At 37.9% G+C, this 13742-nt stretch overlaps 1 protein-coding gene across 2 annotated transcripts in view; it reads left to right on the top strand.

Annotated features, from left to right (window-relative positions):
- The window catches only part of LOC127637365 (parathyroid hormone-related protein-like), a 24995-nt gene extending 15865 nt beyond the window's left edge, over nucleotides 1-9130 (top strand). For both annotated transcript variants that reach the window (XM_052118387.1, XM_052118385.1), the window contains exons 3-4: nucleotides 6148-6687; nucleotides 8115-9130. In XM_052118387.1, the coding sequence (XP_051974347.1) occupies nucleotides 6148-6664 (517 nt within the window). In that variant the 3' untranslated portion in view covers nucleotides 6665-6687; nucleotides 8115-9130. The remainder of the gene's footprint in view (nucleotides 1-6147; nucleotides 6688-8114) is intronic.
- The last annotated feature ends 4612 nt before the right edge of the window (nucleotides 9131-13742 follow it).

Here is a 13742-nt window from a genome sequence, read left to right as displayed (position 1 = left end):
AGATAGACAGACAGACAGACAGACAAGACTAATTAAATTCAATTTCATTATTTATGTTGATGTTTGTCAGCCATATTTTGACCCGGTTCACAGTCAAAAGTGACCTTCCTCATGCTCATAAATGTAATCTACCCTTTTATTAATTACATTTTTTCTCCCAATGTGTAACGGCCAATTCCCGATGCACTCCAAGTCCTCGTGGTGGCGTAGTGACTCGCCTCAATCCAGGTGGCATAGGACAAATCTCAGTTGCCTCCGCGTCTGAGACCGTCAATCTGCGCATCTTATCACGTGACTTGTTGAGCGTGTTACCGTGGAGACATAGCAAGTGTGGAGGCTTCACACTATTCTCCGCAGCATCCACACACAACTCACCACACGCCCCACCGAGAGCGAGAACCACATTATAGCGACCACGAGGAGGTTACCCCATGTGACTCTACCCTCCCTAGCAACCGAGCCAATTTGGTTGCTAAGGAGACCTGACTGGAGTCACTCAGCACACCCTGGATTCAAACTCACGACTCCAGGTGTGATAGCTTCCATTCTCGCTGAGATAGACCCCCAGTCCACCCTTTTATAAGATATACCAGGCTGAAATATTCAGTATATCATAGATCTGTCCGCAGGGCAGTAAATGAAATTCAAGCACCTGAGAACGTGTGAGTGTGGACTGAGACGCCGTCTGTCCTGAAGAGAGAGATTTTCATTATTGTCTGAAGACGCACAGCGATTGGCTTTGGGCTTTTATGGGATAGCTTCATCTCTTAGGACGTTTCTCTCTCATAAATCTGTCCGAGTACATTAAGAAAATAATACGAGGTGACAGAAGAGAGGAGAATATCCCATGCTGCCTGGAGGCATACCATTATTTAGGAGCCACTGGAGGGGAATAAAGCCACTTTCCAAAGAAAGGAAAAGTCATCGCTCCACATATGGCAAGGTATTATTCACTTTAATCGGCATGAAAAATAAAAGGGCCACATTTTTGCCACCATACTCAGATTCAAGCACAACAAAGACTAGAGCAACGTTTACCTGTGGAAACTAAACCCTTACTCGCCCGTTTAAAACTGAAGAGGATCATTTGAAATATATTTTCTATGCTACTAGCCCAGAAATTTCAATTTTAAGTCTCTAGTTATGTAAAAGTCAATTCTTAAAGAAAAAAATATATATATATTAAAGTCAAGTTATTAAAAAAACACATATATATACTGTGTATATATTACCTACATACATACAAACAAATATACAGTACACACACACATATATATATATATTCTGTATATGTATATATACATACACACACATATACAGTATATACACACACACACATATATATATATATATATACTTTATATATACCTACATACACACACACACATATACAGTATATACACACACACACATATACAGTATATACACACACACACATATATATATATATTCTGTATATGTATATATACATACACACACATATACAGTATATACACACACACACATATATATATATATATACTTTATATATACCTACATACACACACACACATATACAGTATATACACACACACACATATATATATATATATATATACTTTATATATACCTACATACACACACACACATATACAGTATATACACACACACAAACATATATATACTGTATATATACATACATACACACACATATACAGTATATACACACACACACATATACAGTATATACACACACACACATATATATATATATACTTTATATATACCTACATACACACACACACATATACAGTATATACACACACACACATATACAGTATATACACACACACACATATATATATATATACTTTATATATACCTACATACACACACACACATATACAGTATATACACACACACAAACATATATATACTGTATATATACATACATACACACACATATACAGTATATACACACACACACATATATATATATATATATACTTTATATATACCTATATACACACACATATACAGTATATACACACACACACATATACAGTATATACACACACACACATATATATATATATACTTTATATATACCTATATACACACACACACATATACAGTATATACACACACACACATATATATATATATATACTTTATATATACCTATATACACACACACACATATACAGTATATACACACACACACATATATATATATATACTTTATATATACCTACATACACACACACACACATATACAGTATATACACACACACACAAACATATATATATACTGTATATATACATACATACATACACACACATATACAGTATATACACACACACACATATACAGTATATACACACACACACATACATATACTGTATATATACATACACACACATATACAGTATATACACACACACACATATACAGTACACACACACACAGGGGCGAAAATTTCATCAAAATGTTGGGGGGGACAATAAACAACAATTCTCAAGAGCAATTTTTGAAGGGGACACCAAGGTTTTTTTTGTTGTTGCCCCCTTTGCATTTGTATTATTTTATTTCTTAAACAATTATTTTAAGAATATATCATTATATTATTTACAATACACATATTTTAATGATATTTTAGGGGGGACAACTCTCAGATAGGGGGTCCTGACCCCCGACCCCCACGATTTCGCCTATGCACACACACACACACACACATATACAGTATATACACACACACACACACATATACAGTATATACACACACACATATATACAGTATACACACACACACACACATATATATATACTGTATATATACATACATACACATACATATACAGTATATACACACACACAGACACACACAGCGTCACCTAGAGGTCATGTGGTAGAAACATTTTTATAAAAGTCTTTAAAACAGCATTTAAATAGACAAATCATATATCAAATGAAAGCGCTCGTTCTCAGGAATGTGATGTTCGAAAAGAGAAATATGATTTCTGTAAGTCATCAAATACAAACGTTTTATTATAATAGATATAATAGATAAATAAACTTTGTATTTGCTTTTACCTTAGACAAATTGCTGTTTTTGACTTGTCTGTGTGAATAATCCAATGTTATATATTAGATGTCCAGAACAAAATATGCTATCCAGCAGGAAAAGCATGCTAAACAAATCATCAGAAAAATATACAGTATGTTATCGATTAATTGGTAAAACAACATCGCAAAGGGGAGGATCTCATCTTTCTAATGACACCTAGATTGAGCTTGTAGTCCACTCAGAGGCCGAGATATTCACTGAAATAATGAGGGTGTTGCTTGAACTGAACATGAGACTGAATGTCTATGGACGAGCACATCTGTGAGGGGTATAATGCGTTAGAGCGCCCCCTACAGTTCACATCTGTGAGGGGTAAAATGAGTTAGAGCGCCCCCTACAGTTCACATCTGTGAGGGGTAAAATGAGTTAGAGCGCCCCCTACAGTTCACATCTGTGAGGGGTAAAATGAGTTAGAGTGCCCCCTACAGTTCACATCTGTGAGGGGTAAAATGAGTTAGAGCGCCCCCTACAGTTCACATCTGTGAGGGGTAAAATGAGTTAGAGCGCCCCCTACAGTTCACATCTGTGAGGGGTAAAATGAGTTAGAGTGCCCCCTACAGTTCACATCTGTGAGGGGTAAAATGAGTTAGAGTGCCCCCTACAGTTCACATCTGTGAGGGGTAAAATGAGTTAGAGTGCCCCCTACAGTTCACATCTGTATATTGTGATGGAAGTTGATAGAAGAAGAAATAAATCTGGTACTTGCTGCCATCTAGTGGAAGACTTTTTGGAGGGAGATGGAGCGAACAGTTTACAAGTTTACAAAGTTATGACAACAACAAAAAATTATCATAAGATTGTAAACATACAATATTATTTCTGAATGGGGGGTCTTAAAAGGTGAAAAAACAGCCCAAAATGCACCTCCATGTAATCTAGACAAAGTGTGGTGACATTAAAGAAGCTCAAATATTAGACTGTTTTTGTCACTACATTATTCGCATACTTACGTTTGTGTCAGTTCATAGTTTTAATGTCTTTACTATTAATAGGGGGTGTGGGTGTATTACAGTTTGTCCTGATCTGACCAAGGTTTTGAGTTGTGCCCTCTGCTGCCCCCTAGTGGACCTGAGCAGCGCTCACCGACCCTCCACTGGTCTCTCCAGGTTGAAAGAGTGGATATTTTTAAATAGCACTGATTTATGCTTTACTTTGGCTCATGTGTGGCACCGGCTATGAGATATGTGTAATTGTTTCAAGACATTTGGACGATACGCTGATTACCCAAAAGTGCACACGGTAGCAGATAGCACTTCAACAGCGGGGCCCGTTGGCTGTCAGGTCTGGCCGCGCTAAGACCTCTAAATGATTTACGCCGGGACACAGTGGCACCATTAATTAGAATTATTGCGATGAGAGTTTAGGCTGCCTGTTTAATCAGCTCCCCTCCAATAAAACTTGTGATTATTGGCTTTTGCCACTTTCGGCTCCAGACAGTTTTGATGTACTATGTTTAAATTTTCACTTCAACCGTGGAGGTGCATTAACACATGGTTGAAAAAGTCCCCGGCCCAGAGCGCCTGCTCACGGTAGTTCACAGCAGCACTCCTGCGGGTTTGTTTGGGTTAGATGCAGGATGGGGAACCGGAGGCCCGGTTGGGTTAAACAGCACCAGTGTGGCGTTGGATAAGGGCCAGATATCCTCAAGTCCCCCTCATTTAACTAAAAACACAAGGGGCAACAGAAACATTTAAAAACAAAAAACTGTTTAGCTCTAATAAAGAGATTCATCATTTTTTTTATATTAAGTGTGTTTTTTTTAAATGCCTATTTTGAATATTTATACTGTATAGTGTCATTTAGTTAATAGTATTTGGTCTAATATGTTACCATTTGAGAACACATTTAACCCTTAAAGCTCTGAAGGTGTTTTTAAAGATTTCCTGTTTCAGTTGCATACCCAAAATTAAAGGCTTATAATTTTTAATTAATATATATTATGATACAGTCTGAGACTCGCAGCCTAAGAAACTGCTGAAAATTACAAAACAACTGAGCCAAATACATATTTATTTCTTATTTGACGTGATATATCTCTGGGTGTCAATAAGGGGGCTCCAAAAAACTGCTTTTGTTTTGTTACCAATCATGTCAACTGTAGAGAAAGAGAGAAAGCGCAAACAAGCAAAAGCAAGTTACAACATTACAAATATAATGTATCATAGTGTCCAAAAACATCTCCAAACAAATAAAAGATAATAATTGTACATAAGAACTAATTACACATGCAAACACAACAATGACTAAAGGTTTGCATAGCATGCAGACATGATTTTACTCATGAGATTTCACAGAATGACTTTCATTCTGTGTCATTTGAGTCATCATTGAGTCTGTGTCGTGTATTTGGCGCCATCTCCTGGTGGTCATATGTAACATTGTGCTTCATGTGGATTATCTAATGATCTATACATCTGATTATCTTGTGTGTGGACTCGATTGAAAGATAATCACTGACTCTAAATAATGAAATTTTATGTTATGTTTATTTTTCATGAAGTTATCAGTGAAAACGTGGCATGTAAGCATAATAGTCAAAGACATATATTTAGCTGTTACTCGCTATATTTTTATCTGTGAGTAAAACAAATAGTCTGGTTGTATTTTACTCTTTAAGATCTTTCCAACAACATATGACACATGAATATTTGATCAGTTTGATGTTTTTACCGATTGCAATAATATGTGCAGTGCAAATTTTTTATATAAATTATAAAAGCGGAAAACTTCTGATTTGTCTATAAATTTCAAAGCACTTGTTCAGTTTTGGTCATAATGGCTGCATGCATTGGAAAGTAGAGCTTGTAAACTTTCTGTGGACACATATTTAATTTAAACTTTTTCATTTGTAAATAGTTCTCAAGTTTGATTATTTTTGTATCGTGACAAACGGAAAGTAAACTGTATGTTTATGCCTTCACATGTGCAATTGTTATGTGACCGTTCCTTATGGAAATGCCATAGTTAAAAAAAAATGGCACAATGGCAGATTCATTGTAAATGTGACCAAAGTCTGATCTCTCTGTCTTCTTGTTTCCAGGAAGCGCTCAGTGACGCATGCGCAGCTGATGCACGATAAGGGACGGACGCTGCAGGAATTAAAGAGGCGCATGTGGCTGCAGGAACTCTTGCATGAAGTGCACACAGCAGAGATCCGTGAGGCGCAGCAGCAAGCCACCATTGGCAGCAGCGGAGGTGGAGGGGGCGGTCTCACCGTCGCCGTGCCGATGGGCATAGGCATGGGGGTCGCCATGGGAACGGGCAACGTCAATCCGAAACCCGCAGGTGGCACAAAGAATCTGCCAATCAACTTTCGGCTTGAAGACGAGGAGGGTACGAACCTCCCACAGGAAACCAACAAGTCCCAAACATACAAAGAGAGTACGCTGAAGGCCATCGGCAAACGGAAGAAGAAAGGCCGCACGGGGAAGAGGAGGGAGGGGGAGAAGAGGAAGAGGAGGGCTCGCTCGCTGGTCCGATCGCCGCTAGAAGAGTTCGGGAGCGGCTTCCATCTGGAGTGGCGGTCGTACTTGGGTCAGCAGGTGGCGCTGCACTAAGACACTGTCAGTCTCTGACAACGGTAATTTCTTTGACATACAATTGATAAAGCAAAAAACATGGTGAATAACAGCATTATTATACTACAATTTTATTTCGCTACACAAAAGAGTGGGAATTTGTGGGAATCGATTAATGAAATATTTAACCAGTTCACTGAAAATGAGCGAACGAACCGATTTGCTAAAACAAACTCTCTGTCACTGAAATTAATCAGCGCTCTAATGCATTTTAGCCTTCGCAGATGTGCTCGTCCATAGACATTCAGTCTAATGTTCAGTTCAAGCAACACCCTCATTATTTCATTGAATATCTCGGCCTCTGAGTGGACTACAAGCTCAAACTAGACGTCATTAGAAAGCTGAGATCCTCCCCTTTGCGACGATGTAACATTTTATCATTAATAGTCGACAACATATATTTCCAATATTTTTTTTTGCATGCTTTTCCTTCTGGATGGCATTTTTTATTCTGGACTTCTAAGATATAACATTGGATTATTCGCACAAGCGAGTGCACAAACAAGTAAACAATGATTCGTTTTTTAAAGAACTTCTTAAGGTAAAAGCAGATATTACGTTTTTAGCTATTTGGTGCTTACAGCAGCAGAGATCTGTGAATAAATGAGACCTTTGTATTTGATGTCTTACAAATATATTTTTTTCACTTTGTGGTTCTTTTGGAAATCTTTTGAACTGTGGTATTAGTGCAACAAAATAAACTATACAGTCACATTGCTGAGAATGAGAGCTTTCATTTGATATATGACTTGTCCATTAATGTGCTATGTGAAGGACTTTTATTTTTATATAAATATTTCTACCCTGTTACCTCTAGGGGGCGCTAATTTTCAACGCGAATGTTTTGTGGCTTTATTTTGTTATTTTAAATAACATAAATGCACAAGTGATGGTTATCTCTGAAAAGCTCAGATTCTAAGCTTTCAAATGATACCTCATATGCCCGACTAATGTATATGCGGACGTTAGTATTTTAAGCGTTAAATTTTATCGCGATATAGCGCCCCCTTTGGGAGAGTTGAAGAGGTTTTCTTTAATCGGGTTTACGTATAAAACCAATTTTTGACCATTACTCCAATTTCATGTTGCATGTAAACACCTTTACATCCAGTGGACACAAGTTTTGTGTGCCTGACTATTTACGTTTTGATGTCAATAGCAGAGAATAATTTGATGATTTCAAGTCTCATGTTTAAGCGATTTTATTTGATAGTTATTATCAGTATATTAGTGTGTATACAAATGCACGCACTGTGCCAATGTAGCATTGTATCTCTTGGAAAAAGTAGCTACTGTTGCGCTACTGCAAAATGTAGTTAAGTTAGTTGTGTTGCTACTTTTAGTTAGTTACTCCACAACATTACAGCTGTTTGTCATTCATAAAGTGAATCTGAACTGCTCATTCTCAAACCGATCTCTTCTCTTTCAGATCCGTGAGGACATTTCAAATGGACATTTAAATGCTCATGAGGAAAATATTTATTGTCTGTAAATATTCTTAATGCACCCGAACAGTGACAATGACCAATAAAGATAACTGCTAAAGCATTATAACAGCTCCTCGGAGCCACAGATTCGGATCCTTGTGAATACTTTGCTTTATTTCTTTTTCATTTTCCTTTTTATTGGTTTTCATTAGGACTATGCCTCTATTACCGTGTCAGAATTCCTGTAATTTATTTTGTTTGAATGGTGTATTTATTTTGTAAAGTTATCAAGGTGCTGCTGACCTTCTATATTTTTGTACTATAATGCACTTTAGATATATAAATATAGAAATATAAACAGGTAATGGACGTATTTTGTGGTTTATTGAATGAAGAAGATTACAGCCCTGCCGTCTTGTGTTCACCTGCTTCTCTGTTTTTTATTGTATGTTCGACAGCTTTGTCATCCATGTTTCTGTATGTCGATGGCTCTGTTCCAAAATCTAGTGAGCTGCCTACCTAGACAATATTATGGCGTCATTGTAGGCATCAAGGTACTTCTAACGCAGTACCTCAAATATCATTTATAGATAACGCAAATCATTCAAGATGGCAGTCGAGATGAGAGAAATGTCACGTATATTTCCTTTAATAAATGCGGATTATAAACTGTATTGTTATGCTTATTAGCCGATTGTTAGCTTAGCAATATGCTTATGTCAAACTTGCAATTACTCATCACGAGTTGCTGCCTATGTAGGGCACTCCCTTACGAGGTTCAATGCAAGGCAGCTCACTAAAGTTTAGAACAGAGCTTTTGTGTTCGTTATCATTTTTGGTTTCTTTACTGCTGTCCTGGACGTGCCTCACGTCAACCACTCCGATTACAGCCTGTTCTCAACTGCGCATCAAAACCACAGAGTGACCTGTACACGACCAGCACACGTTATAGAATAACTCTTGTTGTTTTGCACTGAGAGAAAAACCCTGTACTGAATGAATTAAACATCTGACCGTCTGCCTGCGTTGTCCTGTGTGTTGGGGGTTTTAGATTTTCTGTGTGTTTTAGGGAAGCTACTTAGAAACTTTTGGCTTTCTGCTACAAGCTACTCATAATTTTAAGTAGTTAAACAGTAGTTACAGCTAAGCTACTATTTGTCTGAAAGTAGTTATCTACTCTACACAAAGTAGCTAAATACATTGATGCTTATAAGCTTTAATATGTATATGCATGAAACAGCATTTAACCCTTGTGCGTCAATAATGTTACTCAGAGGTCCTTAGAGGACAAAAACGGCCATAATAATATTATATATTAATCTTATTTTCCACTTTCAATTAGGTTTATTTAAACCAACACCAGTCCTGATCATAACTACCAAATATTCATTCATTTTCAGGATTTTAACCCTTTAAATGCCCGTTTGTTTAAATAACGCCACTGTTGTTTTTAACAAACATTTCTCAATACACACATACAAAACAAACTTTGACATCCATACCAACACACACACACATCCACACACTTGTATCTGCATCATGTATTCAGTTGTCCTGCAGGTCTCTATAATACAGCAAACAGAGAATAGAGGAAAAGCTTGTATTTGCTCCACAGGCTAAATGTGAGAACAATGGCGCCATCTGGTGGTTTATATTAAAAATGTAAATTGTGAGGCCAGGTCTCCTGAATGAAAGCATAATATCATAGAATTCACAGATAATCACCTCCTCTAAGTCTGCAGCATATAAGCAACACCAACATAATAGTCAAAGACATATATTTATCTGTTACTCGCTATATTTTTATCTGTGAGTAAAACAAATAATCTGGTTGTATTTTATTCTTTAAGATCTTTCCAACAACATATGACACATGAATATTTGACCAGATTGATGTTTGCACAGTGATTTATTTTTTTATAAATTATCAAAACAAAACTCTTCTGATTTGTCTGCAAATTTTAAAGCACTATCCACCATTCAAACCCATCCGAGACTAAAAGTAACCCTCTCAACCCTGCTCAAAACAAACAAACAAACAAACAAGTAAAAAGTGACATTTGGGGACTTCTGTGCTGCAAATCAATTACAATAAACTGATCTTTTATTTTTTTTTAATCGGTTCATGAGTCGGACTTCCCAACACCACATTAGAGAGAGGACATTTCAGGAGAGTGCATTTGGTTATTGCCTCTATTGGGCTTCTGGAGGTAAAAATCATATTAGTTTTATCCATAGACGTATTACTCTTTAACAATAACTTATATAAACATTTAAAGACAGACCTACCTTGAGCTCTGAGGTTGTTAATCGATTATATATGCTTCTTTTAAAGCCATCGGTCCATGTTATTTCAACATTTACAATGGACTTCCTAGTGAAGAACTACACTACCCATAATCCCAAAGAGAAAGATCCACCAATCAGAACAAACTGCGGCAGAAGAGCTCTGTAGCTCCGCCCACTCCCATGACACACTGCGAATGAAGCTCTCCCTACACTCTCAAACTACTAATATATTTGTATATATCTGAATATTCTGCAATATACTTTAGATATATTGATTATTATACTTATAATCAACAACTTTAAATAAGTATTGGGATTGTAGTTCATTCCCTCATTAAAAGCATTAAGTGTCATTTTGCTTCAAATCAGAATTTGTATGTTATAATTCTCCTAAGTTACTACTAAGTTAGTAGCGCTCAGGTTGTCCAAGGGTCTGCCCACTAGAAACGGGTTTTGTGTCATAAGAACATAAATCATTTGGAACATTGCTCCATACACAACACAACCCTGAGAGTATCAACATTCAACTTTTCCATCTCAGAGGGGGCCGTTTGCAATCGAAGCGCCAGAAATTAATTCAGTTTCTCTGACATTTATTTGTTTGTCTCTGATGAAAGTCACACAGCAGTTAATGAAGGCTGAGATCAGCGCTGTCGTACATCCCGAGAGAACATGCAGGATGCAAGCTTCATGCTGCTCAGATTTAGTCGTTTTTCCCACTTTCCAACAGCTCAACCATCTCACACAACTTTTACCAGGCCACAAAAACGATGTACTCATTTTGGGATCATTTCAGGATAGATTTAGGCTCCGTACACACATCAACATGCGAGTATGCATGTACTGTAGCTGTCACACTCTTGGTGTAAAGTGACCCCTTTCAGCTCCGATGAGTTTAAAGGGATGTATGCACACTGGGAATGTCAGACCACACACAAGCCTGGAACTCTTCAAACTCGACTGGGGGATGTTTTCATCAATCACATATAATATGTGCTCCAGAAATTCCGACTATTTATCTACGCTGTATCTATACATGCTACAGGGGTAACTTTTGGGGGTATTATCAGAGGACTCTCTGGACTTTTCAGAGACACCAAATATTTGAGAGTTTGGCCATGACAACTTCCTGTTCTTGCTCTATAAATATGGATCGAACTGTATCACAGTTCAATTCAGCACATCAAATACAATATTAATAAATAAACAATTTTTATCACATGTATTTTATTTACAAAACACTATATTGACATTTAAAATGAGAATTGTAAAACTCTTGGAATTCAACCAACTTTCTCAATAAAATAATATACAAACTTTTAATCAAGCACAAGCTGCTTATATTGAGCAAATCCTCATTTTAAAATATCAGTAACAATATAATCATTAGTCACTTTTACTTTATTAAAATAAGCTGTTATTTATCCCAACATAATAGTCACTTTTCAATATAAATAGATCGATATAAACATTGAAACCACTTTTATTTCCACAAATAACCACTAGATGGTGCCATAAACATGTGAAACACACATACCATAGGATGTTTGGCTCATCAGGTTGAACGGAGATTGAAACAAGAGAGTCAAACGTTGTGTATCATGTTTGATGCACACGCATTATTGGGTAAAAGATCTTACACCGATTATGCTACATATGATGACAAATGCACGTGGTCTTTTAAACCACGTCATTGAGTGTTTACATGCACAGCAATATTCAGATAACTACCTAAAATCATCTTATTTAAATTATCTGTCAATGCAAGAAAACCGTGTTTACATGAGATTTTAAATTATTTTATCTACTTTTTGTCCCCAATTTGGAACGGCCAATTCCCAATGTGCTCTAAGTCTAATGTGGTGGCGTAGTGACTCAGTCGCCTCCGCATCTGAGACCGTCAAACCGCGCATCTTATCATGTGACTCGTTGAGCGTGTTACCGTGGAGACGTAGCGCGTGGAGGCTTCACACTACTCTATGCGGCATCCATGCACAACTCACCACACGCCCCACCAAGAGTGAGAACCACATTATAGCGACCATGAGGAGGTTACCCCATGTGACTCTACCCTCACTAGCAACCGGGCCAATTTGGTTGCTTAGGAGACCCGACTGGAGTCACTCAGCACGCCCTGGATTCAAACTCGCGACTCCAGGTGTGACAGTCAGCTCAATACTCGCTGAGATACCCAGACCCCCATTCTCTGCTTTTGATGTCTATACCTAAACAGGCATGCGCACAACATTTGCGCACATTGAATAACCCGGAAAGAATGCCGGTAAATGTGTTTACACAAATCTGCCAATCGGCAAATACTTAATCTGTTTAACCTCATGAAAGTTTACATGATCACAAACATTGTCGGCTTATAAGCATGAACGTTCATGCATGGTAAAATTAATATCGCGCCCTCTCAGGGCAGCATGCGCCAGCTGAGCAACTGCCATTGAGATGAATGGGATCTCGCTGTATAATAGACCTCATTTATGCAGACAACACTAGGCAGGACGTTATTCTCAAGCTGGCAGGAGTTCTGTGGAGCCGCCACGATCCTCAAGGGAGAAAAGCAGGATAAATAATCAGTCAGGAATGAAATTCCACCTGTAAAACACTATCAGTGTGTGGGAAACAGCTGTACAATTTAACTGGGCGGCTCCTGAGCCATGAAAATTACCCAGGATTATTAGTTCTGAGGATTTCCTGCCAAGCCGGTACCCCGGTGCCACTCTGCCCCCTGATCCCGCCCTGTGAGGCAGCGCCCCGGTGTAGTGGTTCCGACAAAAATGAGGTAGTGTGAGCCGACTGGCTTTCAACAAAGTTCCCAGACGTTGTGATGAAAAACTTTCCATTTAAATAAACACTAATGGGTTTATACCGACAAAGGCTTTGGCTCGCAGGGTCGTGTTTTTAAGAACAGCTTCAAATCTTTTACAAACAAAGAGAGCCGAGTGTGATTTTCAAAGCAGAGGAGGGACACAGAAAGCTGCTTGAATTATGATTGTAAGAGAATGCCTGAGATCAAATCTTCTGTATGAACTCATGAACCTATAAAACCCTCTGATTGTTCTCTGAAGTCAATGTGAAATAGCCTTCACAAGCCATATTATTTCCCTAATGTTTACAAACAACCGCTCCGCCCCTCCACTTCCGGTTTCTTTTGGTAGCCCAGAAAAGAGCTGCTGTCTATGGGCTCTTTGCTCAAACTGCGCTGAAACTGCCCAAAAAGTGCCGTGGGGTTGAAACGCCCCCTTTCGCAGAGATTATTGGTGATTAGGGCTTCTTTAAATTTCCACAAGATCGTTGCATCAGGAAAAACTCCTACTATTTCACTGGTCACT

Source organism: Xyrauchen texanus, chromosome 45 (genome assembly GCF_025860055.1).
Source record: "Xyrauchen texanus isolate HMW12.3.18 chromosome 45, RBS_HiC_50CHRs, whole genome shotgun sequence".
Classification (NCBI taxonomy): domain Eukaryota; kingdom Metazoa; phylum Chordata; class Actinopteri; order Cypriniformes; family Catostomidae; genus Xyrauchen; species Xyrauchen texanus.
The sequence above is the reverse complement of the archived record's forward strand: the minus strand, read 5'-3'. Positions and strand labels throughout refer to the sequence as shown.